Source organism: Orcinus orca, chromosome 10, assembly GCF_937001465.1.
Source record: "Orcinus orca chromosome 10, mOrcOrc1.1, whole genome shotgun sequence".
Taxonomy (NCBI): Eukaryota; Metazoa; Chordata; class Mammalia; order Artiodactyla; family Delphinidae; genus Orcinus; species Orcinus orca.
The window spans coordinates 1,070,595-1,096,697 of record NC_064568.1 but is presented as its reverse complement, the minus strand read 5'-3'; the positions used below and the strand labels follow the sequence as shown (position 1 = coordinate 1,096,697).

The 26,103-nt window shown below is 49.4% G+C and overlaps 1 protein-coding gene and 1 pseudogene across 4 annotated transcripts in view; one reads left to right on the top strand and one right to left on the bottom strand.

Annotated features, from left to right (window-relative positions):
- PODXL2 (podocalyxin like 2) overlaps positions 1-26,103 on the bottom strand; it is a 40,871-nt gene that overhangs the window by 12,135 nt on the left and 2,633 nt on the right. For 3 of the 4 annotated variants that reach the window (XM_012538933.3, XM_049715522.1, XM_049715523.1), the window contains exon 2: positions 13,575-13,853. In XM_012538933.3, the coding sequence (XP_012394387.2) occupies positions 13,575-13,853 (279 nt within the window). Of the gene's footprint in view, positions 1-13,574; positions 13,854-19,477; positions 19,646-26,103 lie in introns of those variants that run through there. The other variant, XM_033416064.2, reaches the window with a different exon arrangement.
- On the top strand, positions 11,361-11,990 carry LOC105748859 (60S ribosomal protein L29-like; annotated as a pseudogene).

Here is a 26,103-nt window from a genome sequence, read left to right as displayed (position 1 = left end):
ATGTCATGAAAATCAATCTCAGGACAGAAGCTGGGAAGCAGGCCTAGAGAGCAATTATTCAAATTAGAACAAGGATCCAGAGGGCTCTAAGAATTATTACTTTTCCTAAGAAAAAGTATGATTTTTAGAAGCTGGAATGATCACTGAACTCCCACTACAACATTTAAATGAATAATTAAAACAGTCCACCACCCCCACTTTTGTTAGTTACACTCTTCAGGGCAGCAGAGACTTAGTAATTTAAGATCTTCCCCTCCTCCACCCCTGCACACACTCTGAAGGGAAGCTGACCTGTTCCCCACACAGAGCAGCTGGGGTGAGGCCTGCTGGTGGGACAGTGACCACAGAACTGCTGAAGAAACTCACGACAGCCCCTAAAACTGAGCAATCTAGTACCACCTGTACAAGCAGGAGAGTGAGAAAGCAAAGCAACTGGCCTCTGAGAGAAGGGCTAATCTTGTCAACAAAGAAGCGCTTTGAAGAGCTGATCATTAACCTCTTCAGAGATTCAAGAGGCAATTACACCATAAAACAAGGAGAACAAAAATGTTTTACTTCAAGAGAAGTAAGAACTTTATAATAGACCTGTTTAAAACTGAAATGCAAAATAAAAACAGGACTGAAATGGGCTGGCTGACCGCCTGGCGGGAACCTATGTAACAGAACGTCAGATGGGTGTCTGGGCAATAAAACATATAAAAAGCCCTTACAGTCGTGCAATTTCATTCTTAGAGGATTAATCTGACAGCAACGCACAAGAATTAGACGAAGGAGGGGATGGAAGAAGGCAGAGCAGAGTTAGGGGCTTGTCGCAGTGGATCAGGAGAGATAAATGGAGTGACAATAGTGGAAGTGACGAGACAGGAATGGATGCAAGAGCCGGCCCTGGGGCAGAGGCAGCTGGCTAACGGGAGGAGGTGAGCACTGTGGGAAGAGCCATTCCATTAACAGAAACAGTGAAATCCAGAGGAAAAGGGCACTGGACACCCTCAAGAAGCGGTGGGAACAGCCAGCAGCTCAGGGAGAGCCTGGACCGTGGCAGAATGGCGAGCCACTGACCCACAGAGTCCCACTGGGGCGGGACAGTCCCCAAGGGGCAAGCTGACCAGACAGGCCCTCTACTCACCCTGATGCTGACCCGTGCCAAACACGGGGGTCACAGTGGTCATGCTGTTGGTGACATGATCTGGGAGCCAGAAGGCTTGCCACCACCTTGCTTGTCTGAGCAACGGCAAACTCCTCAGCTACCCTGGGCTTCAGTTTTTCCCGAGACAAATGAGGATGCCCATACCTAGGATTTCTAAGGCTCTTTCTAGCATGGATATTCTAAGCTTCGGAGACACTTTTGACAAATGTGTCTTATAAAAACAGCATTGAAGGCAACCACTCGTCTACTGTCCTAAACAGCATAAAATAGGAATCACTAGGTTACAAGCTCCTCTGGACAAGCAGGGGGACCTTCTTCACCTGTGTCCCCAGCACCTAACACAGAGCCTGGTGGAGTGGACAGGAGAGCAAGGCCTGCTCGCTGAGCCCGTCTCCCACCTTCCACCTCCCGCACCCAGGGTGTCCCCACAGGGAGAGAACAGGGCCTCCAGTCACGATGCAGAGTCTCCTTTACGATCTGCGTCAGCTCCTCTCCCCTCTCCCTAAATGTGACCACTTCCAAACCATCCGCCCTGGACTCACCATTTCTGCACTTCTTTCTCAGTGAGTTCACTGTTTCTGAAGACTTTCTCTATTGCCTCAACACTAAAGTCTCCCAAATTGACATCCCCCAGCAAGCCTCCACCCTTTTCCAGCCTCTCGTCTCTGGTGACTGAACAAATCACTAACTGATGCTCACTGGTGCTTGGAATCAGCAGAATTTTCTTTTTCTACTTTTTCTTACCACCTCTCAGCATCCAAAATTATTCCTTTCCCTTTTACTGTGTGATTTCAGTTTCACTGCTTATCAACCGTATGGCCTTGGTCATGGAACCTAACGTCCATGTGCCACCTCTTCCTTACCTGTAAAAAGCGAAGAGTACGCAGCACACACGGCTGTGGTCTGGATTCAGTGAGATGAAGCTGGGCACCACCAACAGTACAAACACCCCGTTAATTTAAGCTCTTCCTCCACCTCCTCCTCCTCCACTACCAATATTAAAGGAATGTTCACACTGTTAAATCGTAAGAGAAAAGAGCAGCATTCTGGAAGTGCGCTCCACAAAGGAGGAGCACAGTAAGCACCTGAGTGGTAAGTCAGGATCCAGGAGAGAGGCAGGAAACGACCAATCATCTATTGACAAGCCTGCATATGATCTGAATACGGGAAATGCCTCTTACACCAGAAATGAGAACTAATGGGACGCCCACTGGGGGCACAGACTACAGAAGTATGACAGGAGGTGACACAGGGGCAGCTGGGGGACAGACCGTGGTGGGATGGAAACGGTGGTCCCAGGGGAGTGGATCCGAATGTGAATGTAGACTAACAAGCAAAGAAACTGAGCCTTGTCCAAGAGTAACCGCGCGCTGATGAACTGAGAAAGAAAAACCGTGTATGACGTTCCTTCCAAAAATGCAGAACCTGAATCTAATTATGAGGAAACACTAGACAAACCAAAACTGAGAAGTCTTCTACAAAATAACTGGCCTGTCTCCTTAAAAAAGCAAACATCACAATCCTGAAAGACAGACTGGAGTGTTCCAGAATAAAACAGACGGAAGACACATGAGAACTAAATGCAGGACATGATCCTGGACTGAACAGCGAAGTGGAAACAGTAACTTTTTTTTTTTTTTTTTTTTTGCTACTAAGGACATTGCTGGGAAAACTGGCAAAGTTTGAATAAAGTTTGTAGTTATATAACAGTATTGTATCGATGTCAATTTCCTGATTTTGATCATGGTACTGTGGTTTGGTAACAGAATGTCTTTGTTAAGAAATACACACTGAAGTACTTAAGGGTCAAGGGGAATTTGCCTGCAACTTATTGTCAAGTGATTTAGGAAAAACTCTCGTATATACATCCATATATACATACACAGAATAACAAAGCAAATGTGACAGAATGTTAATAATGGGGGATCTAAGTGAAGGGTATATGGGAATTATTCTTGGAAGTTTTCTGCAAACACAAAGTTACCCACCAGAAAACAGAGAAGGCAGGGGACAGGGCAGGCTGTGTGGACTAACAGTTTCTGACCTCCAGGAGAAAGGAATACAGGTGCACAAGGCAGGTGAACAATCCCAGGGGGGAAGAAGCGGAGCGTTCGTCCCACTCAGGTGTCCAAGGGAGGAAGACCAAGATTCCAGAGGGTAGCGACCTTGGAGGAATGAGGAAGCCTCAGCACTCACCTTGCAGGGACCAGGAGTAAAATGACAATGGAGGAAAAGGAGAGGGATGGAGATGGGCAGAGTGAAGAGGTGGGAGAAGGGGACTACTGGGAAGAGGGGGTAGGGGACTGCAGCGGGTAGGAGGGGACTGGAGGGGGGGAGAGGAGGGGACTGGAGGAGGGAGGAGGGGACTGGAGCGGGTAGAAGGGGACTGCTGGGAGGAGGGAGGAGGGGACTGGAGGGAGGGAGGAGAGGAATGGAGGGACAGGGAGGAGGGGACTGGTGAGAGGGGGAGAGGATTGGAGGGAGGGGGAGGAGGGGACTGGAGGGAGGGGGTAGGGCTAGAGGGAGGTCATGGAGAAAATGCACCAGAAATTGCAGGATGAAGGGAGGGAATGGGTCTCCTCCCCAGGCGAGGTGGCCCCTACCAGCGCTCCCGTCTCCGGGAGCAGCATCAAGCATGGCCTGATGCCCCAAATCCTGGACACCAGACCAGACACTTGTCCACTGACAGCCCCGTGGACGTGGAGAGTGGTGCTCCATCCTGCTAGTAGCCCAGGCTTTGCCCTCCTTTTCCACCTGCTTCAGGCGTTGGAGTAGGGTTCCACAAACCCCAATAGCCTGTCAGGGACAAACACCCCACATATCTGGACACAGGTGTGAGCAAGCAGAGATGCCCAGGAGACACGTTCGCGACAGCCTGAAAGCAAGTCAAAGCCTGTCCCTGTGCCCCGGAGGGCGGTCACAGCGGGGGCAATGGAGAGACAGTAAAGGTCCCTCACAGAGCAGGTCCCCCAGGCGGAGGCTCCAGCTTGGCCTCAAAGGGTGGAGGGTCAAGGAGTGGCCACGCTGCCCGGGGCTCAGCCAGCCAGGTGCCCTCACTATCCCTGAGATACCAGAGGCCCACCGGGGACCTCGTCCAATGCACCTGCCCCCATCAGCTCCCCTGCCTGAAACACCGGCCGACAGTGCGGGGAGCAACAGCACGCCCAAGTGGCTCCGCTGGAAACGACATCTTCCCCAGAGCCCTGGGGAACGTCAGGCCTGCGCATTCCAGAGTGGGGTCCTGTGACATCAGCAGGCCCACAGCCCTGCTTTCACAGATGCAGAGCAAAGCTCAGAGAAAGGATGACACTTGCTCTGCGTGGTGAGGCCCAGACCTGTTGCAGCTGTGAAGCTGCCAACCTCAGGTTCTCGTGTGGTCGAAGCCAGTCTCTCAAGACACGTTCCCGGTCAGCCAGGCAGCGCCAGAGCTAGCTTCAGCTGACGCAGCAGCATCATCCCCTTGGTCCCGATCCTCTGAAGCTGGGCTTCGGTCACCAGCCTGGGTGACATGTAAGAGCCAGGGCCAAGCTTCAGAGTTCTGCAAGGGGGGCTGGGATTCTGGGTGACTGGCCCGGGGGCTCCGCACAGCCACCACTCTGGAACGTGAGGCTAAAATGAATGACATAAGGGATGCACAACCCTGGGCCCACCGAGGCACTCTTTCCTCCCCTGAAAGTCACGTGCAGGTTCTGCATCCCAGAGCTCAGCACACAGCCAGGCACACGGGTGTGTGCTGAGGTGTAGTTGCGGCGGGACCCCGAGGAGTCCAGGGTCCTGACAGCAGAAGGACCTGGGAGGTTCGCTGATGGGCCTTGGCCCTTGGCCGAGGCATGATGGCATTGCTGTAAGTTACTTTAATGGTAACTCAATAGAGCGAATTTCTTATTTATCTTTATTACAACACAAATAAAACTGTACAGACTGTAAATGGCAGAATTATGTATGCATAAGGGCAAATTATTCGGAAGGGAATTTTTAGACAACGTCTAGAAAAATGGGCTGCAATCTTCTTCAAGAACATGTCTTGGCCTCCTTAGGGAGACATTTCTGTGTCATTGGCTTTTTTTCTCCCCAATTTCCTTAAACCCAACTGGGATGGTTCGCTTACAACTTAAGCCCATTTCTGTTTTATCTGCTAAATGAGGAGAACCTGGGAAGCATCTTCCTCAGGGGGAAAAAACCCTACATATTCTCTTAGTTGCCCCAGTTTAGCCTTCTTTTCCTGGGGCTACATAACCGTAATTATTCCTTATTCTCAACCCTTCCCCTTGTCATTTATCTCCTCTTGTGAAAATTCTGGATTCGCCAGTTTTAAGGTGGTCATGAAATCAAGAGTAGGCATGCAGTAAATGTTTGGTGAAGGGACTGTTAAACACTGAACACGACTGACTAACCGGAGGCTAACGGATCAGAGGGTAAAGGAAGATCTCTTAACTCACCCAGTGTCGGCACGTAAGCTGCGTCTAGGCCTTTTTGTTTTTCTCTTAATCTCACTACAGTGCTGGCTTTTGTTCCCTAAATAGATCATGTCGCATTTTTTTCCTGCTAATATGTCACCCAAGTTTTGTAGGTCTTTTTCCCTTTTTATCAAGGTTGCACCGGACGTTATTTCTGCCTTCCAGGGTGGCCATCTCTCATGTGGCCTTCGGCCTCAGCTGCAACGGTAATGAACTGATGCCTCTCTTTAAGACAAGGAATTAAAACAGGCATCAGGGCCACTGGCCTCGAAAGATCACGTTAAACACCCCTTTAGGTTAGTGTCAAATCACTGAAAACTGTCCCGAGTGCAGCACGCAAGCCAGCCAGCCAACCGCTAATATTTACAAAAACACTCACAGAATTCACAACAGATTTGTATAAAACAGAGGCGCAAGGGGAGCTTCCGGTAAATTAAACATGCCTTTTTAATGGTCAGCCTCAGTAGTCATCAAAGAAATGTAAATTAAACCAGATGATAAACCTTTTGGACCTCCAACCTGACAACACAGGAGTGCATTTAAGGACCATACTCGGTACCGGGTGGGCACGGGAACAGGCACTCCACCTGCTGCTGATGGGAGCAGAAATCGGGCCTCAGTCTGGAGGGGAAAGCATGAACAAAAAGCCGTGAAGGCAAACACCCTGATCCTGTCACTTGTCTTCCACAAACGCACGCTAAGGCAACAATTAAGGACGCTCATGACGATTCAGTGTCAAGGATTCTTGTCAGGGCACGGCTCACGGGACGCTCCTGCTTTCACATGGCAGGGGCAGCCCATCCACACTTGGGATGCCAATTCGGCCTCAAAGCTGAGGCTGGAGAACTGTGTTTGCTGCCTGGGAAAGATGTGCGTAAGTGAAACCGCAAGATCTGTGCCCTCGAATTCCATTTTTCATAAAAGCGTATTTTATCTGAAAGTCCAGTAAGAGACACACCAGAATGTCGCTGTGCCCAGACTCTGGGTTGGTAATGGAGTTATGAATTTTTTTGTAACTTGTTGCATGTTTCTGACTTTCATACGATGAAACTTACTAGCGTAAATCAAAAATACGGAGCTTTTTGCGTTTCCTTTCTTTTTTTGGTGTCCAGCTGAAGTGCTACTGTCAGGAAACATGCCTGAAGTGTGGGCAGTGACCCGGAAGGTCAAATCATTGCATAACAGATACGACCCAACAAGACCGCTGTACTGAAACCATTTCCACACCCCAGCAGACAGCTGCTTTGATGATCTGGTTTCCACAAATTCACTCCAGACGAACAGTAACTGAAGTACCGTGAGGGAGGAGCTCACACAGAGAAGGAGCGGGTCCTGAAGCAGACACCTCAGAGCTGAGAGCCACTCTGCCACCAATCACCCGCACAACCTCAAACCACCCGTGAACCTCCCTAAGCCAGTCGCCTCCGCCATGAGACAGAGATACTCAGGCTGCTTTTAAGGCTGCATCAGGTCGCCGTGAGGGAAAAAAAAAAGAACTGTATGTGACGATGACTGAGGAAACGTAAGCACTTAGGAATGACCCTACTCGAGGCCATCATTTCATCCCCCTTTCTGTTAATGGCACCTTGATTCTCCTCTGGGGGGCCCTCCTTCCCTCTTCTTGGTCCCAAAGTGTGGGGCCGTGGGGACTCGGGACCCAGATTAGACCAGACCAATGAGCCTCCACCTGAGTCTTCCCCAGAAGTGCTGGGGCTGCTAAGTGACAGGAGGATGACAGCAGAGTGATGGAGGGCCTCGCGCAGCTACCACAGAGAACGACCGCCTAAGAGTGAACCGACGAGGGGACGCAAAGCACGATGGGCTGAGGCAGCTTCTGATGCCGTTTCAACACCTGGACCCCACCTGCCTGGGCGGGAAACAACCGATCCCTTACAAGCCGATACACACCCCTCTCTCACACAGGTCTGTGGGTCTGTTTGAGTTGGGGTTCCAGAGAGTCATCTCTTGTCCTGTAGCACACTAAGTAGCTTGCTCACTGGGAAGATGAAGGCTGCGTGCAGAGAATGTTACTAAGGAGACTGGAAAGTGAAAGGGGTGAGGCGGCAGCAGGGCAGTTTGGGGATGGAGAGGTAACCTGGGAAACTATTCCGAGTCACTAGCAGTTTTCCATGAACTAACTGATCAGGCTTCAGGCTGGCTTGATTAGCCGGGAGTGGTGATTTACGTTCCATTTCTTTTCCCTACTTTGTACAGACCACTCTTCCCACCCGAAATGTCAGAGAATCATAATATTTTAAAGCTGGAAAAGACTTCAATCTATCACTCCCATGGTCTCACTTTCAGATGAGGAGACTGAAGGCAAGATTAGAAAAGGGACCCACACAAGGTCACGGCCCTCATCACTGGCCAGGCAGCTGCTCTGCCGTCGGGCCCCCAGGGATCGCTGCTACAGGAGGAAAAGGTGCTAGCTCCAGTTCTTCCAGGCCCAACGAACTAGAAGGAGACGCAGAACAGGGCTCCAGTGACAATCAGAGGCACTGGTTCCTCTCTGACACACACCACCCATGTGCTCTCAGGGCAAGACCTGCTCGGGAGGCCCTGAGCCCAGACTCGGCTCTGCCGCACACAAGCCGTGTGACCTCGGGCAAAGCTAACAAGCTTTCTTGGCCTCAGTTTCACCACGTGTGAAGCAAAGACAGTAAGTGCTGCCTTGCTGACCCCACAGAGCGGCTGTGAAGTTCGGTGAGCTAAGCAAAGAGAAAACGCTATGAAAAAATGGTGGTAAGTCCTACACAAAACCGAAGACGTTACTGCTGGTCTCCAGTAAAACTGCTGAGCTGAGAGGCAACACGACACAAAGAGCCAAGGCTCTGGAGTCTGACAACTCGGGTTTAAACTCTGGTTCTTACGCTCATGGAGCTGTTACCCAAACTCTGTAAGCCTCAGTTTGTCCACTGGTCCAGTGGGAGTAACAATACAGACTTAACTGTTTCTCTGAAGATTAAAGGAGGGAACACTCTACAACACCTGACTTGGCGCCTGGCACAACTTGGCATTCAATTCCTGGGTCGGATGTCCTGGTTATTAAAGAACCTGCCCTGGGGCTGGACCGTCTGCAGTACGGCCCCCAGCCCTCACAGCCACTGCTGCATGGAGCGACCCCCGTCCCCAGGGGCCTGCTAGGTTGGCACTGAACTCTGGGCAGACTCCCCACCCTGGCAGGCCCTTAGCAGGCCTCTCTCTTTGTCCCCCCCCGACCTGAGCAGCAAACGCCACGAGTGATGCCCTCCCTCCTCCCAGAGACCCCTGGCGGGAAGCCTCTGACTTCCCAGGTTGGGAGCAGAGGGCGGGGGGGAGCGGCACACACGATCCCTTCCTGTACAAATCAGCCCCACAGCCCGAACGCTTTGCCTCTGTCGCGTCCTCAGAGCACAGCATCGTGCGCTGTGAGAAGACGGAGGCAGGAACGAGCAGACTGACCTCAGGGCCGTCGCCAGCACAAGGACGTCCCCACTGGCGGATGAATTAGGAAACGGTGTGCCTTCCATCCAGCCCAGGGCCTGCTGAGAGGTACACAGACTGGACTTCAGCCCCTGGGCCAGAGCACCACCAGCCCAGCCACCTGCAGTGGCCCTGTCACCTGGGGGAGCTGGAAGAGCCTCTCAGAGGCCGCATCTCTCCAGATAAGTGCTGAAGCAGGACACAGCCCAGCAGGCAGTCGGGGTGGAGAGGAACACGCTGAGCAGGTGGGACTGGGTATAAGGGCGTCGCGGGCTTGGGGGATGGGCCTGAGCCACTGTCAGTAAGAAGACACTGATTCTCAATGCAGCCCCATCGCGCACCAGCACCAGCGGTGACCTTGGGCAAAGCACTTAGCGTCCCTGTGCATCAGTCCTACGTCTGCCATGCAGGGCGGACAACAGGCTAATGAGACGATGCAGTCGCAGGAGGGGAGGAGATGGGGCCGGGGATAAGGCTGGGCCAGACTGTCAGGGGCGTTTTCTGCAGCGCCAAGACGTTTGGCCTTTATTCCCTGGCCCCCTTTCTGCACACATCTCCTCGGGGTGTTGGAGAAGACTGAGCTGAGGAAAGGGCAGGACGGTGGGCAAACAGAGCAGCAGGAAAGGAGCAAGGACTAAGCCCTCCCCGCCCCCCACTCCCAGGGCATGCACGTCCCCAACTATCAGGCGTGAACAGCAGACACAGGAAACACACCTGCATGGAGCTGGCATGAGGACCTGGCCACACTCAGTGAGCCCCAGAGAAGCCACTGGGAGAAGAGAAACGACATGAGAGAAAAAGAAGGGGGGATGCACGGGGGTGGGGCAGTGGGCAGACGAAACGGAGCCCATCCAGGCCCAGGGGCATCCCACTGGGATCCGAGGACAGGTGGCACACAGCTGCTCCCTCCAGACCGAGGCTCTCGAACGATGACGGCTACTCTCACACTAAAATCCCACGAGTCTGGACAAAAGGGAAGACCCCAATACACAGCACTGTCTAGCGCGAGGGGAAAGTGCACTTCTTTTCAACGAGGAGAGGACAGATTTATCAAGGAACACTGCTGTAGCTACAGGCCTGCTACATGGGGAGATGAGCTCGATCCTCACCCTACACCACAACGCAAACAGATGACAGCTGGCAGCAAGTTACAAGTAAAATTTAAGTTGAAAAAGAATACAAGACATAAACGAGCGTCTATCTCACGGAGGGACAGGCTTTTCTAAACATAAAGAAAAACACATGAAAACATTTCAAAAGAAAGACTGTCCAAGCTTATAAAAATCCTCACTTATGTATGTCAAATGTTACTATAATAAAAATAAAATTACTAAACTGGAAAAAAATTTTCTATTTTTGTCAAAAGGTTGTATCTTTTTCATAAGAAGATTTGTACAGTGATAAAAAAAATTAAAGCCTCAACAGAAAAAAAAGGAAAAGTAATAATACTAGCTAATATCTTCAGAGTACTTAACGATGTGTTAAGCACTTTAAACGTACTATTGCATTTAAACCTCAGGACACTGTGATACTATTTCCTACAAGACAAAACTGAGGCTTAGGTTGTTACCTGCCAAAAGTCACACAGCTACTGAATGGCAGTGCTGGAACTTTGGAATCTGCCCGACTCCAAAGCCTGCTCTTACTTGCCCTTGCTTCAAATAAAAAAAAAAGATAAATGGTCACAATGAATATAATATACTCAGTGTGTATGGGTTTCACTTACAGATGCTTCAGTTAAAATTTACTAGTAATCAAAGGCCATTATAATTTTGCCTATCAAATTGACAAAAATCTCCAAGTGACAAAATTCAGTGATGGGAAGGGGTCAAAATCTGGCATGCATTTCCCTCTCTGACGGGTGCGCAAGCTGGAGCGACCTTTCTGGAGGTCACCTGGGAAATGCGGAACAGGAGCCTGTGCAAAGATCCTCATCCTCTGTGTCAGATACACCCACTCCCACGCGCACTCCCCACCCTTCTCCACCCCGTCCTCTGCCCGGGGACCGACCCAGTGAATCACACGAACCGGGACACATCCCTGCTTCCTGCCTGGACTCCTCCACAGAGGCAGGGGAAGGAGAGCAACGGGGACCCTGGCAGGAGACGGGAGGAGCCAGAGGCCGGGCATCTATCTTCCACTTTCTTCCTGCGCGTGTCAGGACCACTGCTCCCCACCCCTCTGTCCTCGCAGGCTCCTGTCATGTGTCCCTTTCTTTGTCCCGTGGGTGTGGGGCGCTGAGCGCTCCTCTGCTGGCATCCCTGAACTCCTCTGGGTTTGCCATCCCCTGGTAAGTACACTGGTCTATAAATAAACCTCCTTGGTCTCTTCTAGCCCCAGGCGCTTCGGGATCCGCGGGCCCCAGTGCAAACGTGGCCAAGCCCAAGAACCACACCACGCACGACCAGTCCCGAAAATGCCACGGAAACGGCATCAAGAAACCCCAGTCACAACGACACGAATCTCTTAAGGGGGTGGACCCCAAGTTCCTGAGGAACACACACTTTGCCAAGAAGCACAAGAAGGGCCAGAAGAAGATGCAGGCCAGCAACGCCAAGGCCGTGAGTGCGCTGCTGAGGATATCAAGGCTCTCGTAAAGCCCGAGGAGGTCAAGCCCAAGATCCCAAAGGGCCGCGCCCGCAAGCTCAGTCAACCTGCCTACACTGCTCACCCCAAGCTCGGGAAACGTGCTCGTGCCCAATCGCCAAGGGTCTCAGGCTCTGCTGGCCAAAGCACCAGGCCAAGGCTGCAGCGGCAGGTGCAGCCGCGGCTCCAGTTCCGGCTCCCAAGGGTGCCCAGGCCCCCACAGAGGCTACAGAGTGGAGGCCTTTATCTGCCAACGTGAGGACAGAAGGACTGGTGTGACCGGTGGGCTGCTGTCTGCATGGGGCTGGTGTCCTCCTGTGCTATTTGTATAAATAAACCTGAGGAGGATCTGTCAAAAAACAAACAAAAAAACAAACCACAACCTCCTTGGATTACCTTACTTTGATTGTGTCTTCTGTTTCTGGGTGGGACGCTCATTGATACATCTTTAGACCTAGCAATTTTACGCTAGAAATTTATCCTAAGGAACAATCAGAAAAGTGCAAAAATATATAGGGATATTTGTAGCATCATTAAGACTGGAAACAAACTAAATATTCAATAACAGGGAACCGTTTCATACTGAGGGTCATGATCTACATGAAGAAACACTACGCAGTCATTGAAAACCAAGTTATAAAAGATAGTTAATGATGTGAAAATAAATTTCAGAAATATTTTAAGTGGAAAAAATGATTCCAATCTGCATATAAGAGAGACTGGTGGGATGTACCCCAAACTACTAGCACTAATTATCTTTCAGTTCTGACGTCATGGGTGGATTTTCTTCCTTGTGTTATTTTTGTATTTGTCATATTTTCTACAGTTTTCATGTATCATTTTCGTAATTACAGAACATAAGTCCAAAATACTATATATATATGTATATACATATACATATATATATATATATATATATATATATATATATATATATATATATATATATTTTGTGTGTGTGTGTGTGTGTGGTACGCGGGCCTCTCACTGTCGTGGCCTCTCCCATTGCGGAGCACAGGCTCCGGACACGCAGGCTCAGCGGCCACGGCTCACGGGCCCAGCCGCTCCACGGCATGTGGGATCTTCCCAGACCGGGGCACAAACTCGTGTCCCCTGCATCGGCAGGCGGACTCTCAACCACTGCGCCACCAGGGAAGCCCCAAAATACTATATATTTAAAAAAGGAAAATCAGTGCTAAATTCTGGAACACCCCAACCCCATGCATGTGCACACACAGTTTGACAGTCCAGTGCTTAAAAACGGGCTCCTGCCGGCCAAGAACGTTCGCACAGCTGCTGTAGCTGGAAGCACGGCGAGCACGCTCTGCTGCACCTGCGATCAGCCCACAGCTGCGTGCGCTGCTGGCTCCAGGCCTCGGGCTCGCTCTGTGAGCCAGACCCCAGCTCTGGTGCAGGGCCAAGGGAAGGGCACCTAGAATGCCTTGTGGGGCTCTAAGACCCAAGGAGGGACACAGGATCTGCTGACCTCCAGGAACCTTAAACAGAGACAATACAGCACAGAAGAGGGAAAAGACAAACAAAACCCGAGACCTTGGACAGACCTCGGCTTGAATCAGCACTGATCATCTCGACAGCTGTATGACCTCAGGTGTGCTTTCACCTCTCTCAGCCTCTGCTTCCTCATGTTGAAGACAGGGATAACATTCTTTACCCCACAGCCTATAAGCATTACACTGAATTACATGAGCACAGAAGTTAAGTATTACAAAAGTAAAAATGGCCTCCTGGGCCAATAAGACCCTCAGAGCCCAGACACCTGGCTTTGAGGTGCAGATGGACAGCAGAGGGTGAACGCGGGTCGAGAGGGAGAGGAGATGATCTGGCGGAGGAAAGGGCTGTTTGGCACTGTGCCAGGCCTCCTGGCGGCTGTGAGCAGCCCACATCTTAGGGGAGAGTGCTACCTGCAGTGGGTCCCAGGTCCAGACTAGAGTCGTTCAGCACCTCCTCCTCCTCCCAGAAGTACTGCGGCGGCTGCAGGATGCGGGACTCTTCGCTCTCTTCGCTGGCAAAGCCAGAGCCAGGGGCTCCCAGGCCAGTCCCCAGTCCCATGGCCTCGCTGGGCTCCTCCGAGTCCAGCGGCTCCAGGCCAGTGGGCAGCAGGAGGTCCAGCAGGGAGGTGGAGGTGAGGCCCTCTGGGCCAGGCTCCTCGGACCCGGCTGCACACGTAACCAGGGATGTTCCTGCAGACATGAAAGCCGGTGGTTAAGAAGGAAGAGCGGCACAGGGTTGAGACCCATCTCCAACAGCCAAGAGCCCAGGGGTGAGGGTGGGGCTTCAGGGACACTCCTGACGCCAGGGGGCTGCGAGGCGATTCTGAGATGCTGTACTCATCTCCAAAAGGCCAAACTGCTTAGCCTTCCTTCCCTGTAGCAGGGGCAAAGGCGAGACGGGGAGATGGGCGGGAGAGAGGGAGGAAACATTTGCTGAGTACCCACTCTCCACCACGCTGTGCGGGCGCAGGGCAGCGGAGAAGGGGCCCTGCTTCCCTGGACCTTGTGCGCACACTGTTCTGCAGGCTCCTATCCTAGGCTGAACATTTTGCAAAACTGCATTAAGAATGTGATCTGTGTTTCAGCAACACACAGTCTTTAAGACCATGTGAGAGACTTCCTGGTGGTGTGATGGTTAAGACTCTGCGTTCCCAAAGCAGGGGGCCTGGGTTCAATCCCTAGCCAGGGAACTAGATCCCACATGCATGCCACAACTAAGAGTTTGTATGCCACAACTAAGGAGCCCATGTGCTGCAACTAAGGAGCAGGTAAGCCACAACTAAGGAGCCCTCGAGCCACAACTAAGGAGCCTATGAGCTGCAACTAAGGAGCCTGCCTGCCTCAACTAAGACCCAGCACAACCAAATAAATAAATATTTTAAAAAAAAACCAAAAACCATGTGAGGTCACAGGTCAAACTCATCCAGAGCTGGTAATGATACGTCTGTTTGGAATCTTGGACCCCTCTCTAATTTACAAAACAAACAAACAAACAAACAAAAAACAAAAATAAAGGGCATCTTTTTTTCCTTCTCTCTCACTCCCATTCACTAAGAACAGGAAACAGCCCTCTTTGCTGGTTTCACAATGTCATTACTAATTACACAAATATCACTAACTTGCTGTAAGTCTTCCGGAAAGCTGGGCCTCAGTTTCCTCATCCAAAAAATGAGGAAAGTGGGTGAAATGACCTCCAAATTTTCTTTTCCAAAACGAACATTCAGTGATGTAAGAAAGAGGGAATTTCGGGACTTATTTCCTACTCTGCGCCTATAGCGCACTATGACGTGGCCGAACAGCAGTTCATAGAAATTTTTAGTGATGTTTAATAATAAAGATAAACAATAACACTACTGGTGCCACGTGCTAAATGCTTTGTAAGCGTTATCTGAATTTTAATCCTTATAAGCACCTTATGAAGTAGTAAACCCTAAGCTTTGTGTGTGCCCGCACAATGAGCGGCTGCTAAGGAACACAAGGGCTTTTCAGACTCAGAAATGAGTTCTATCAGAAACAGAGAACAGGGCTTCCCTGGTGGCGCAGTGGTTGGGAGTCTGCCTGCCGATGCAGGGGACACGGGTTCGTTCCCCGGTCCGGGAGGATCCCACATGCCGCGGAGCGGCTGGGCCCGTGAGCCATGGCCGCTGAGCCTGCGTGTCCGGAGCCTGTGCTCCGCAACGGGAGAGGCCACAGCAGTGAGAGGCCCGCGTACCGCAAAAAAAAAAAAAAACCCAAAAAACAAAAAACAGAGAACGTGTCTGGGGGGGACGGAGACTTCGTATGCTACGCACCAGCTGGACAACACAGGGCCACGAATAAAACATCTCGTAAGGAAAGCAGTCCAGGGTACAGGGAAAGGGGCGTAACAAAATAACAAGTGTGCTGAAGAGGATTAAACAGGTCTTGAGATCAGACACAGCAAGAGCGCGTGGCGCAGGAAAGCACCCTGGCTTCCTGGCTGAATGACTCCAGGAGAACGTCTGCCCCACCAGCACCCTGGTCTCCTCATCTGTAGAGCAAGGCAAGAATTCCTCCAGCCTGCAAAGGCCACCCAGTGGTCAGCTCCGTGCAGCGTATAAACTGCACTGCAAAAAGCACACTGCAGTCTACAATCATAAGTATCATGAAGGATAGAGAACCGGGACATTCTCGGCCAGGAAGAGAATGTTTAAGAACGACAATGATATCTTCAAATGCGTTAAAACAAAAGGTTGATGTGAATAATAAAGATCAGTTATTCTATGTGACCTGAAGGAAAAAACTAAGACTAATGGGAAGAAAGATAGATAGCATGAGAGTCTCAAATAGCCTTTAACAAGAAGCTGGTGACGCGTCAGGTCACCTGCACCAACCCGCCTAACTCCTACTCCTGCTTCCACCCTCAGCTCAGAGCAGCCACCCCGGCCCCCACGGTCTCAGCGGGGCACCCACCACTACATCGCCTCTGGACACGTCCCAGCACCTTCCTCACTGAACTGTCACAGACCACCTTACAGCCTCCCTCACTCAGCAGTGAGCACGGAGTCGAGCGTCCTGTGTCAGCTTCACCTGTGTTCTGCCGGGGCCTCAACAGTCTCTGAAATGTCACAGGAGCTCAAGACATGTTCGAGAGCGAATAAACCAACAGCCTTTTCTTTTACAGATGAGATAACTGAGGCCTCATGACACTAAGGTCAAACAACCAGCCAACAGAAGCACTGTAATTAGCTGGCTTCTCCTCACAAAAAGGTCCTGCAGGTGCTCCGTAAAGAAAGACCAGAAAACTACTCTGTATGTGCCCTTCGTCCAAAGGATGTGTAAGGAAGAGAGCACCCAGGATGGCACGGACACCTCACAGGACTTAAGGAGCAAGGAAACAGGCCAGACCTGAAGACACCCTCTCCTCCCAGCACTCTGCTCAGGGTCCCCACGAGAAACCCAAACCACAGGGTGGCTCCTCTCCTGAAAGACCTCAAGTTGGTAAAGTGGCCCCCTACATTTCACAAAGAAGCCCTTTTATTTCTATTTCTGCACAGACCCTATGTTTGGAAATAGTTCGTCCATCGACGGTACTCAGGTTAAGAGCTACTTTCTAATTTTTAAATAGTCAGAATCATATAATATTGCCAATCAGATATGCTGCTAATTAGGACCTACTTTGGTTTCAGGCAGGCGGCAGTATCGTACTGGAGCTAACATCTGCATTAGACTTTCACTGCTCAGAGGAATGCGGCCCCCCGAGTTCCCATTCTGTGCCACGTACTGTGCCAGGCCCTCTCTGGAGACACAGAAATGAACACAAGACAGCCTCTGCCCTCGGGGAAATAACCACTGTTTGGAAAACGTAATGCAAGTTTTATATAAAATACCAGCTGATACAACAGGTCTACTGTCAGACTTGGTATCCTCAGGGTTGGGGGAACCAAATTCTACAAGACAGGAATCTGGAAAAACTCACGCAGTCCAGGAAGAAAAAAGTCAATTGATGAGAAATAATTACATGACAAAAACTGTACAGGTTCCCGGGGCACCAGAGCAGCGGTCTTTGAGACGGCCAAGAGGTGAAGCTCGTTATCTACCTACTGGGAAAGACATTACTTCAGCCGTTTTAGAAAAGCACAACTGACTTTAAGAATTCTTGGAAGTTTACCCTCCACAAAACCGCTGGAGGATCAAACACACGTTGCCTCGTCAAAACCCGACAGGTGTCTCTGCGAGCTGAACCGAGGTGTGATGGGAGAGGAGTCGCAGCCACGTGGCCTCGGTCCTGCTGGCCAGACCAGCCTGGACCACAAGGAACCTGCATGTGCCCTCTCAGGGGAAGTCTGACCAGCAGTCCTGTTGACTTCCCACCTCTGGGGATAAAATACTTTTTAGTCGGTGAAGCTCTCTGCGCAGAGCACTGTGGTCCGATGAATGCGCTGGGTCTATTCCCGACCATTTGCACGACTTAGGCGGGGTCCCCATTCTCTCAACCTCTCTCCTCCACCTGTCACAGTCTGTCCTTGTCTATCTTTCCCAACAGTCTGATAGGAATTAAAAGAGGTTCTGATAATGGTGCTGAAAAGCTGTGTGTGAAAAAGAGGAATCTGGTTTTTCATTCTTTCTGCAATAAACATTTCCATTTTCTTGAAGTTCCTTTTCCCTCTGATGACTATTTTTCTTTTATATAGACCTTGATATTTTCAAAAGCTCTCGCAGTGGGTAATTCTTTAGCTAATTACGAGAGTTACTTAGTTTCAAGCTTGCCCACCGAAACAGTGGCTGAGACCTAACCATTCCGTGTATAATTGCTTTTGCGTTTAACAACTCATTTGCCTTGAGACCCCCACCTGATTTTAACTTTCAGAATTACACTCCCTGTGATTTTTTTTCCTCTAGCACCTATAATTTTCTGCTACTTCCATCACTCCCAGTGAAAAGGAGAGAAAAAGAAGGCACGTGAAAAGGATTTGGAAATCAGCCTCAAAGAACTGAAAATCTGACCCAAACGGACTCAGAACCAGGTGAAGGAAGCAGGCTTGTATCGTAAGGGGGTGGGGAACACAAGGCCTCTCAATAAGCCCCATGTTTTTCTCCCCCGCAGTCTGCTCTTGGTCCCAACACCCTTCTCTGATTTCCACCATCAGCCCACCCCACCCTTCCCCTAATCAGCAGCTCTGAGTCCAGGGATCCCTGAGCCCTCGGCAGACGCCCATTGGGGAGCTGCCCGGCAGCACCTGTCACGTGGCCCACACCCTGGAGTGGCAGCTGTAACAGAAATGGTCCAGCACCACCACCCTACCACACACACTTGCTTGCATGTCTGTGTGTCCTTGCACTACGGTGTGCAAGGGAGACACGCTGCTGGACACACGCCACCCAAGCACAGGGGTGATCACAGGCACACGGAGAGCGCGCCCCGGGGGCGGAGGCGGGAGAGGGGGTAAACGGAGCCCAGCTGCCCACAGTGATCTGTGGCTAGCCAGGAAGAGGCACCGTAACAGCTGGGCACGGTCCTGCCTCACTTCACTGGCCAGTTCTGGGGTGGCTGCCACACAGAGAAAGACTGGACAAGCAGTACTTATTTGGTGAGCCTCACCTTCTCCCATAGAGGACTGAAGGTATGCAAGGACAGAGGTGGGGCAGCGACTGAGACAAACACGGATGCCATTTCTCATGCACACCACCTGTGTCCTTACTCATCCTGGACTGATGGTGCAGAAGGCGTCCCCTCGCTGAGCTGGGCGCAGGGACGCGCTCAGGGCAGTGGCCCTTCCCCGGCATTTTGCACCACGGCCCAGGGCAGTGGCCGCTCTGCTGTCATCATCAAGCAGAGACACCCCCCCCCCGCCGGCTGGGACCCAAACACACACACACACACACGTGTGCACCACGGGCCCGCGGGCTGACTGCACGGGGAGCGCCGCGGGCCGAGTCCGCAGGACGGCAGCCAATGCACGCACCCGGGGGGCGGGCGGGACCGTACGCGCGGGCACAACCCCCCCAACGCTACCCCCGCCCCGGACGGCTCGCCGCGCTGCCAGGACACGTCCTCGTGCGACCCGCCCCGCACACGCCGCTCCGTGGCCGCGCCCCTCCCCCCGCGCCTTCACACCTGCCGTCACCTCCGCGCACGTGCCGGCACGGCGCTCGCCCCCCGCGGCCGTCACCACAGTGCGGGGCCGCGGAGCCCCGCGGCCCCCTGTCACCCGGACACGCACCGCGGGCCCCCGCCCCGCGCCGTCGGCACCGCCCGGACCGCGGGCGGCCGCCCCGCCCCGCCGCCAGCCGAGACCGCCTAGCCCTTTGTTGGCGCGGTGCTGCCCAGCGCGCGCCCGCCGCCGCCCGCTCACCTCCGGCCAGCAGCAGCAGCAGCGGCAGCGGCAGCAGTGGCAGCGGCAGCGGCAGCGGCAGCAGCGGAGTCTGCCCCGGGGCCCTCAGCAGCCTGTCCATGGTGCCGCGTCGCCGCTCCGCAGCCGCCTGGGCTCCTCAGGGCCGCGCGGGCGGCGGCGGCGGCGCGCGCACGCCCATTGGTCTGCGCGGCCGTCGCTCGCACCGCCCCTCCGCCCTCCACCGTCCAATCAGCGCCGCGGAGGCCGGGGGCGGGGCCGCGTCGCCGGCGCCTCGCGCCTCGCACCTCAGACCTCGCGCCTCTCAGGCCCGCGTCCACCTGGAGCCCGGATCGTGGAGGAGGGGCGTGGCCCCGGCGCTGAAGGCCGCGCTCGCGAGATTACGCGCGGACCCGGCGCGGAAGCGGTCGCCCACCTGTGCGCCCCGGGCCCCATCGCAGCGCGGGACCTTAACTTACATGAGGGGTTAGCCCCTAGGCCGCGCCGGTGGACGCAGGGCTCATTAACCACAGCCAGAAACGCGTGCCTTTCTAAATAACTCTAGAGTTGAGGGGTAAATCACAAGATAAATGCTACTTTGTTTATAAATTAACGACATTGAGAACGTTGCGTATCAAAATCCGTGGGGTGCAGCCAACAGTTCACAGAGGAGAGTTTACAGCCACAAACACATTTATTAGAAGACAGGCAGTAAAAGTAAGCGAAGTAAGTATTCAACTTAAGAGGCTTTAACACACACCTACACAGAGGAATCAGTAAGTTTCTATCGTTGAAATAACAAAAACCCAGTAGAACTGACTGCTAAAAGCCTGAGAAAGATGAACAGAGCACACAAATCTTTAGCATCCAGAAAAGGACGTAAGTGAATACCATTAGGAATGAAAAAGGGAAAAAAACTACAAACAAGACGATTTTAAAATTATAAGCAAAACTTGACGCATATCAATACAAAATTTAAAGTCTCATTGAAATGGATACTTTTAAGGAAAACACAAATTACTGATTCAAGCAGTAGAAAAGCTAAACAACCAACAATGGGGAAAGATAAAAAGATAATTTAAAAATTCTCCTCTTAAAAAAGACATATCGCTCCTTTGGAGTGAGTGCATTCTGTCAAACCTTCAAGAAACAAACTCCTCCTGAACAAAGTTAGAAAGCCTCCCAATTCACTTTATGAAGTTGGAATAACACAAATAGAAAAAAAAACCCTAAGCCAATCTTACTAAACACAGATGCAACTTTCACAAAAATATATGAGCAAGGTGATTGCTGCAATGTATTAAATATGTTAATATGCCATGATTAAGTGGGGCTTACCCTAGGGATGCAAGATTGGTTGAGTGTTAGAACCCTAACCTAAACAGATGTTTCTCCAAAGACATACAGATGGCCAACAAACACATGAAAAGATGCTCAACATCACTAATTATCAGAGAAATGCAAATCAAAACTACAATGAGGTATCACCTCACATGGTTCAGAATGGCCATCATCAAAAAACCTACAAACAATAAATGCTGGAGAGGGTGTGGAGAGAAGGGAACCCTCATGCATTGTTGCTGGCAATGTACATTGATACAGCCACTATGGAGAACATAAGATTCCTTAAAAAACTAAAAACAGAATTACCATATGACCCTGCAATCCCACTACTGGGCATATACCCTGAGAAAACCATAATTCAAAAAGCCACATGCACCCCAGTGTTCACTGCAGCACTGTTTACAATAGCCAGGACATGGTAGCAACCTAAATGCCCATCGACAGACGAATGGATAAAGAGGATGTGGTACATATATACAATGGAATATTACTCAGCCATAAAAAGAAATGAAATTGGGTCATTTGTAGAGACATGGATGGACACAGAGACTATCATACAGAGTGGAGTAAGTCAGAAAAAGAAAAACAAATATGGTATATTAACGTATATATGTGGAATCTGAAAAAATTGGTATAGACCATCTTATATACAAAGCAGAAATGGAGAGAGACGTAGAGAAGAAACATATGGATACTAAGGGGGAAAGCGTGGTGTGGGAATGGGGGGGGTGGGATGAATTGGGATATTGGAATTGACATATATACACTATTGATAGTATGTATAAAATAGATAAGTAATGAGAACCTACTGTACAGAACAGGGAATTCTACTCAATGCTCTGTGGTGACCTAAATGAGAAGGAAATCCAAAAAAGAGGGGATATATGTATGCATATAGCTGATTCACTTTTCTGTGCAGTATAAACTAACACAATATTGTAAAGCAACTATACTCCAATTAAAAAAAAAAGAAAAAGCTACTCACTCATTTCTCAGCATTAAGAGGATCAGTTTTTTTAAAATCTCAGGAGGGAACTTCCTGGAGTTGCATTGGTTAGGACTCCACACTTCCACTGCACAGGGCACGGGTTCAATCCCTGGTCAGGGAACTAGACCCCACATGCCTCGCAGCAAGGCCAATAAATAAATAAGTAAATGATCTCTGGAGATGCCCCCCCCACCATTGGCATGCAATGAAACAGCCTCTACTCCTGATAAAAGGGACAAACAAAAACTTTAGAAGCAAACAAGAAATAGAAGGGAAGGAAAACTTCCTAATTCAGTAAAGAGTATCTCCTAAAAATGTACAGCAATCATCATATTTAGTGAAGAAACATTAGAAGCATCCCCATTTAAGTGAGGAACAAGAAAAGGACTATCATTAGCACCACAAATACTGAATATTCTGTAACAAACAATGCAATAGGCTTGATAGAGGAATAAAATGAGATAAAAATTTGGGAGAAAATTTGGTAAAACTAATTATTTGCAAGCATACCTAGAAAATTCAAGACCATCAACTGACAGACTAATTGAAAACTAGTACGATTTGAGGAAGATTTCTGGATATAAAATAACATATAGAAATCGACAACTTTTTAATACATCATCAATAACCAATTAGAAAATACAGTAGGAAAAAAGATCTCATTCACAACCGCTATTGAAAGCCAAGAATAAACCAAATAGAGGTATAAAGTCTAAATGAAGAAAATACTAAAGCTTCATATAACACCAGAACAAAGGGGGAAATGTATCTTGTCCCTGAATGGGAAGATTCAATGTTGTAAAGATGTCAGTTCTTCCCCAGAGTAATCAACAAACGCAATGGAATGCCAACAAGAACCCCCAGTAGAATGTTTTGTGGAATTTGACAAGCTGATTGAAAAATTCACCCCAAGGGCTTCCCTGGTGGCACAGTGGTTAAGAATCAGCCTGCCGACGCAGGACACGTGGGTGCGAGCCCTGGTCCAGGAAGATCCCACATGCCACGGGGCAACAAAGCCCGTGTGCCACAACTACTGAGCCCTCATGTCCCAACTACTGAAGCCCGCGTGCCTAGAGCCCGTGCTCCGCAGCAAGAGAAGCCACTGCAATGAGAAGGCTGCACACCGCAACGAAGACCCAACGCAGCCAAATATAAATATAAATAAATAAATTTATTTAAAAAAATTCATCTTGAAGAGAAAATACTCAAGAGTAATAGAAATTTTGATCAAAACACATACAGAAATTAAAATATTGTGGTACTGAATCTGGAATAGATGCACGAACAATGAAATGAAACAGAGAGGTCAGAAACAGACCACTGTACACATGAAAATGTTTTACAGAGGAAGCTTTTCAACATGGTGGAGAACAGATATTCACTCAACAGTGTTATGTCAATTAATCTGAAAATATAACGTTAGATCCATATTTCACATCATACATCATTCCCATTAGACTGAAGTACTAAATCTAATTTAAAAAGTTGCTTTAAATACTGGGAAGTAATATAGGTCATTTATTAACCAAACACAAAAGGCATAAGGGAAATGAGATACACGACCATATAAAAATGAACACCAAACATTAAAAGAAAAGTTAATACCAATTCTTCATAAACCCTTCCAAAAATTAGAAGTGCAGGGACCACTTCCAAACTCATTCTATGAGGCCAGCATTACCCAGATACCAAAACCAGACATAGACGTTACAAGGAAAAAAATCGCAGACCAATATCTCTTATGAACATAGATACAAAAACACTCCACAAAGTATTAGCAAGCCAAATCCAGCAACATATAAAAAGAGTCTTATACCACGGCCAGTGAGATTTACCTCAGGAATGCAAGGTTAAAATTTAACATCTGAAAACCAATTCACCCTATCGATAGAATAAAGGCCAAACCCCACATGATCAGCTCAATAGATGGAAAAAAAGCATTTGACACAATTCAACACCCTTCCACGACAAAAACACTCTAGAAACTAGGAACGGAAGGGATTCTTCCTCAACCTGAAAAAGGGCATGTTACTCCACTGCTAACATCACGCTTAATGGTGAAAGACAAAGCTTTCCCCCAAGACCAGGAACACGACAAGGCTGTCTAGTCTTGCCACTTCTATTCCATGTTGTGCAGAGGTTCCAGCCAGACAAGTAGGCAAGAAAATGAAATAAAAGGCATCCAGGGTGGAAAGGAAGAAATAAAACTGCCCTCATTCACAGATGACATCATCCTGTACATAGACGATCCTAGGTTTTCATCCACTAAAAACACTATTGGAACTAATAATGAGCTCAGCAAGGTAGCAGGATATGAGATCAATATACGAAAACCAAATGTATCTCTATACACTGTGTGGTAAGCGGGATCACGGCTCCCAGAGATGTCCCTAATCTCCAGCACCTCTGAATACATGACCTCACGTGGAAAAGGGGACTTTGCAGATGTGATTAAGTTAAGGATATGGGATGGGAGATGATCCTGGATTATCTAGGTGGGCCCAGTGTAATCACCAGCGTTCTTACAATGGAAAGAGGGAGGAAGGAGAGTCAGAGTCAAGGAAAAACAGGACAACAAAAGCGGAGCTCAGAGTGACGCAATTTCTGGCCAAGGAACGCAGGGATCCTCTAGAAGCAGGAAACGGCAGGTAAAGGAACTTTCACCCAGAACCCTGCTGACACCTTGACTTTACCTCAGTGAGACCTATTTCAGACTCCTGACCTCCAAAGCCGTAAGATAATAAACTTGTGTTGTTTTACGCCACTGAATTTATAGTAATTTGCTATAGCGGAAATAGGAAACATACAAACTGCAATAGAGAAAATTCCACTTACAACTTAGAAACAAATCTAATAAGATAAACACGAAACTACAAACACGGCTGAAAGACGTTAAAGAAAACCTGTGTAAGTGGATGGACATTCCATTTCATGCATGAGAAGGAATGAAATTGTTAAAATCGTAATCCCCAAGTTGATCTACAGACTCAATGCAATCCTCATCAGAATTCCTCGTGGCTTCTTTGCGGAAATTGATAAGCTGATTTCAAAATTCATATGTAAATTCAAAGGGTCCAGAATGACTGAAACAATCTTAGAAAGAAAAACAAAGTTGGCACCAGCACAAAGATAAGCATATCCTTGGAATAAAATTGAGAGTTCAGAAATAAACCCTCACAGTTATGGTCATATGATTGCCAAGGCAACCAATGGAGAAAGAATAGTCTCTTCAACAAATGGTGCTGGGACAGCTGTACATCCCCGTGTAGAAAGTTACACCCCCTATGTCACACCACATAAAAAATTTACTCCAAACAGATCAAAGACTTAAATGTAAGAGATAAAACTATAAAACTACTCGAAGAAAATATAGGGGTATATCTTCAAGACCTTGGATTATGCAATGGTTTTTGAAATGATACCAAAAGCATAAGCCATAAAAGATATACAGACAGGAGCTCGGGGGCGCAGGGGTTGAGAGTCCGCCTGCCAATGCAGGGGACACGGCTTCGAGCCCTGGTCCGGGAAGATCGCACATGCCGCGGAGCAACTAAGCCCATGCACCACAACTAGTGAGCCTGCACTCTAGAGCCTGCGAGCCACAACTACTGAGCCTGCGTGCCACAACTACTGAAGCCTGTGCGCCTAGAGCCCGTGCTCCACAACGAGAGAAGCCACCGCAATGAGAAGTCCGTGCACCACAACGAAGAGTAGTGGTGCAGCTGCTCTGGAAAACAGTGCGGTGGTTCCTCCACAGCGAAACACAGGGCTGCCCTATGACCCAGCAATTCCACTCCTGGGGACATACCCAAGAGAAGAGAGAACACACGTCCACACAGAAAGTTGTTACAGCGATGTTCATAGCAGCAGCATTCACAACAGTCAAGTGCTCATCAACTGATGAGTGTATAAGTGAAATGTGACACATCCCTAAAATGGAATGTCACTCAGTAATAAAAAATGAAGCACTGACATATGCTACAACAGGGATGAACCTTAGAAACATTATGCTAAGAAGCCCGTTGCAAAACATCGTATATCGTATGATTCCATGTGTATGAAATGTCCAGAACAGGCAAATCTACACAGACAGAGAGTACATTCTGTGGTTTTCTAGGGCTGTGGTAGGGGTGGGAGAAAAGGAAGGGGAGTGAACGTTAATGGCTATGGGTTTGGTGGGGAGATAATAAAAATGTCCCAAAACTGATTTTGATGATGTGCTGAAACCACTGAGCCGTACATTTTAAATCATGTTATTTAACCATATCTCAATAAACCTGTTACTTAAAATAACACAAGTCCACAAGCACACATTTTA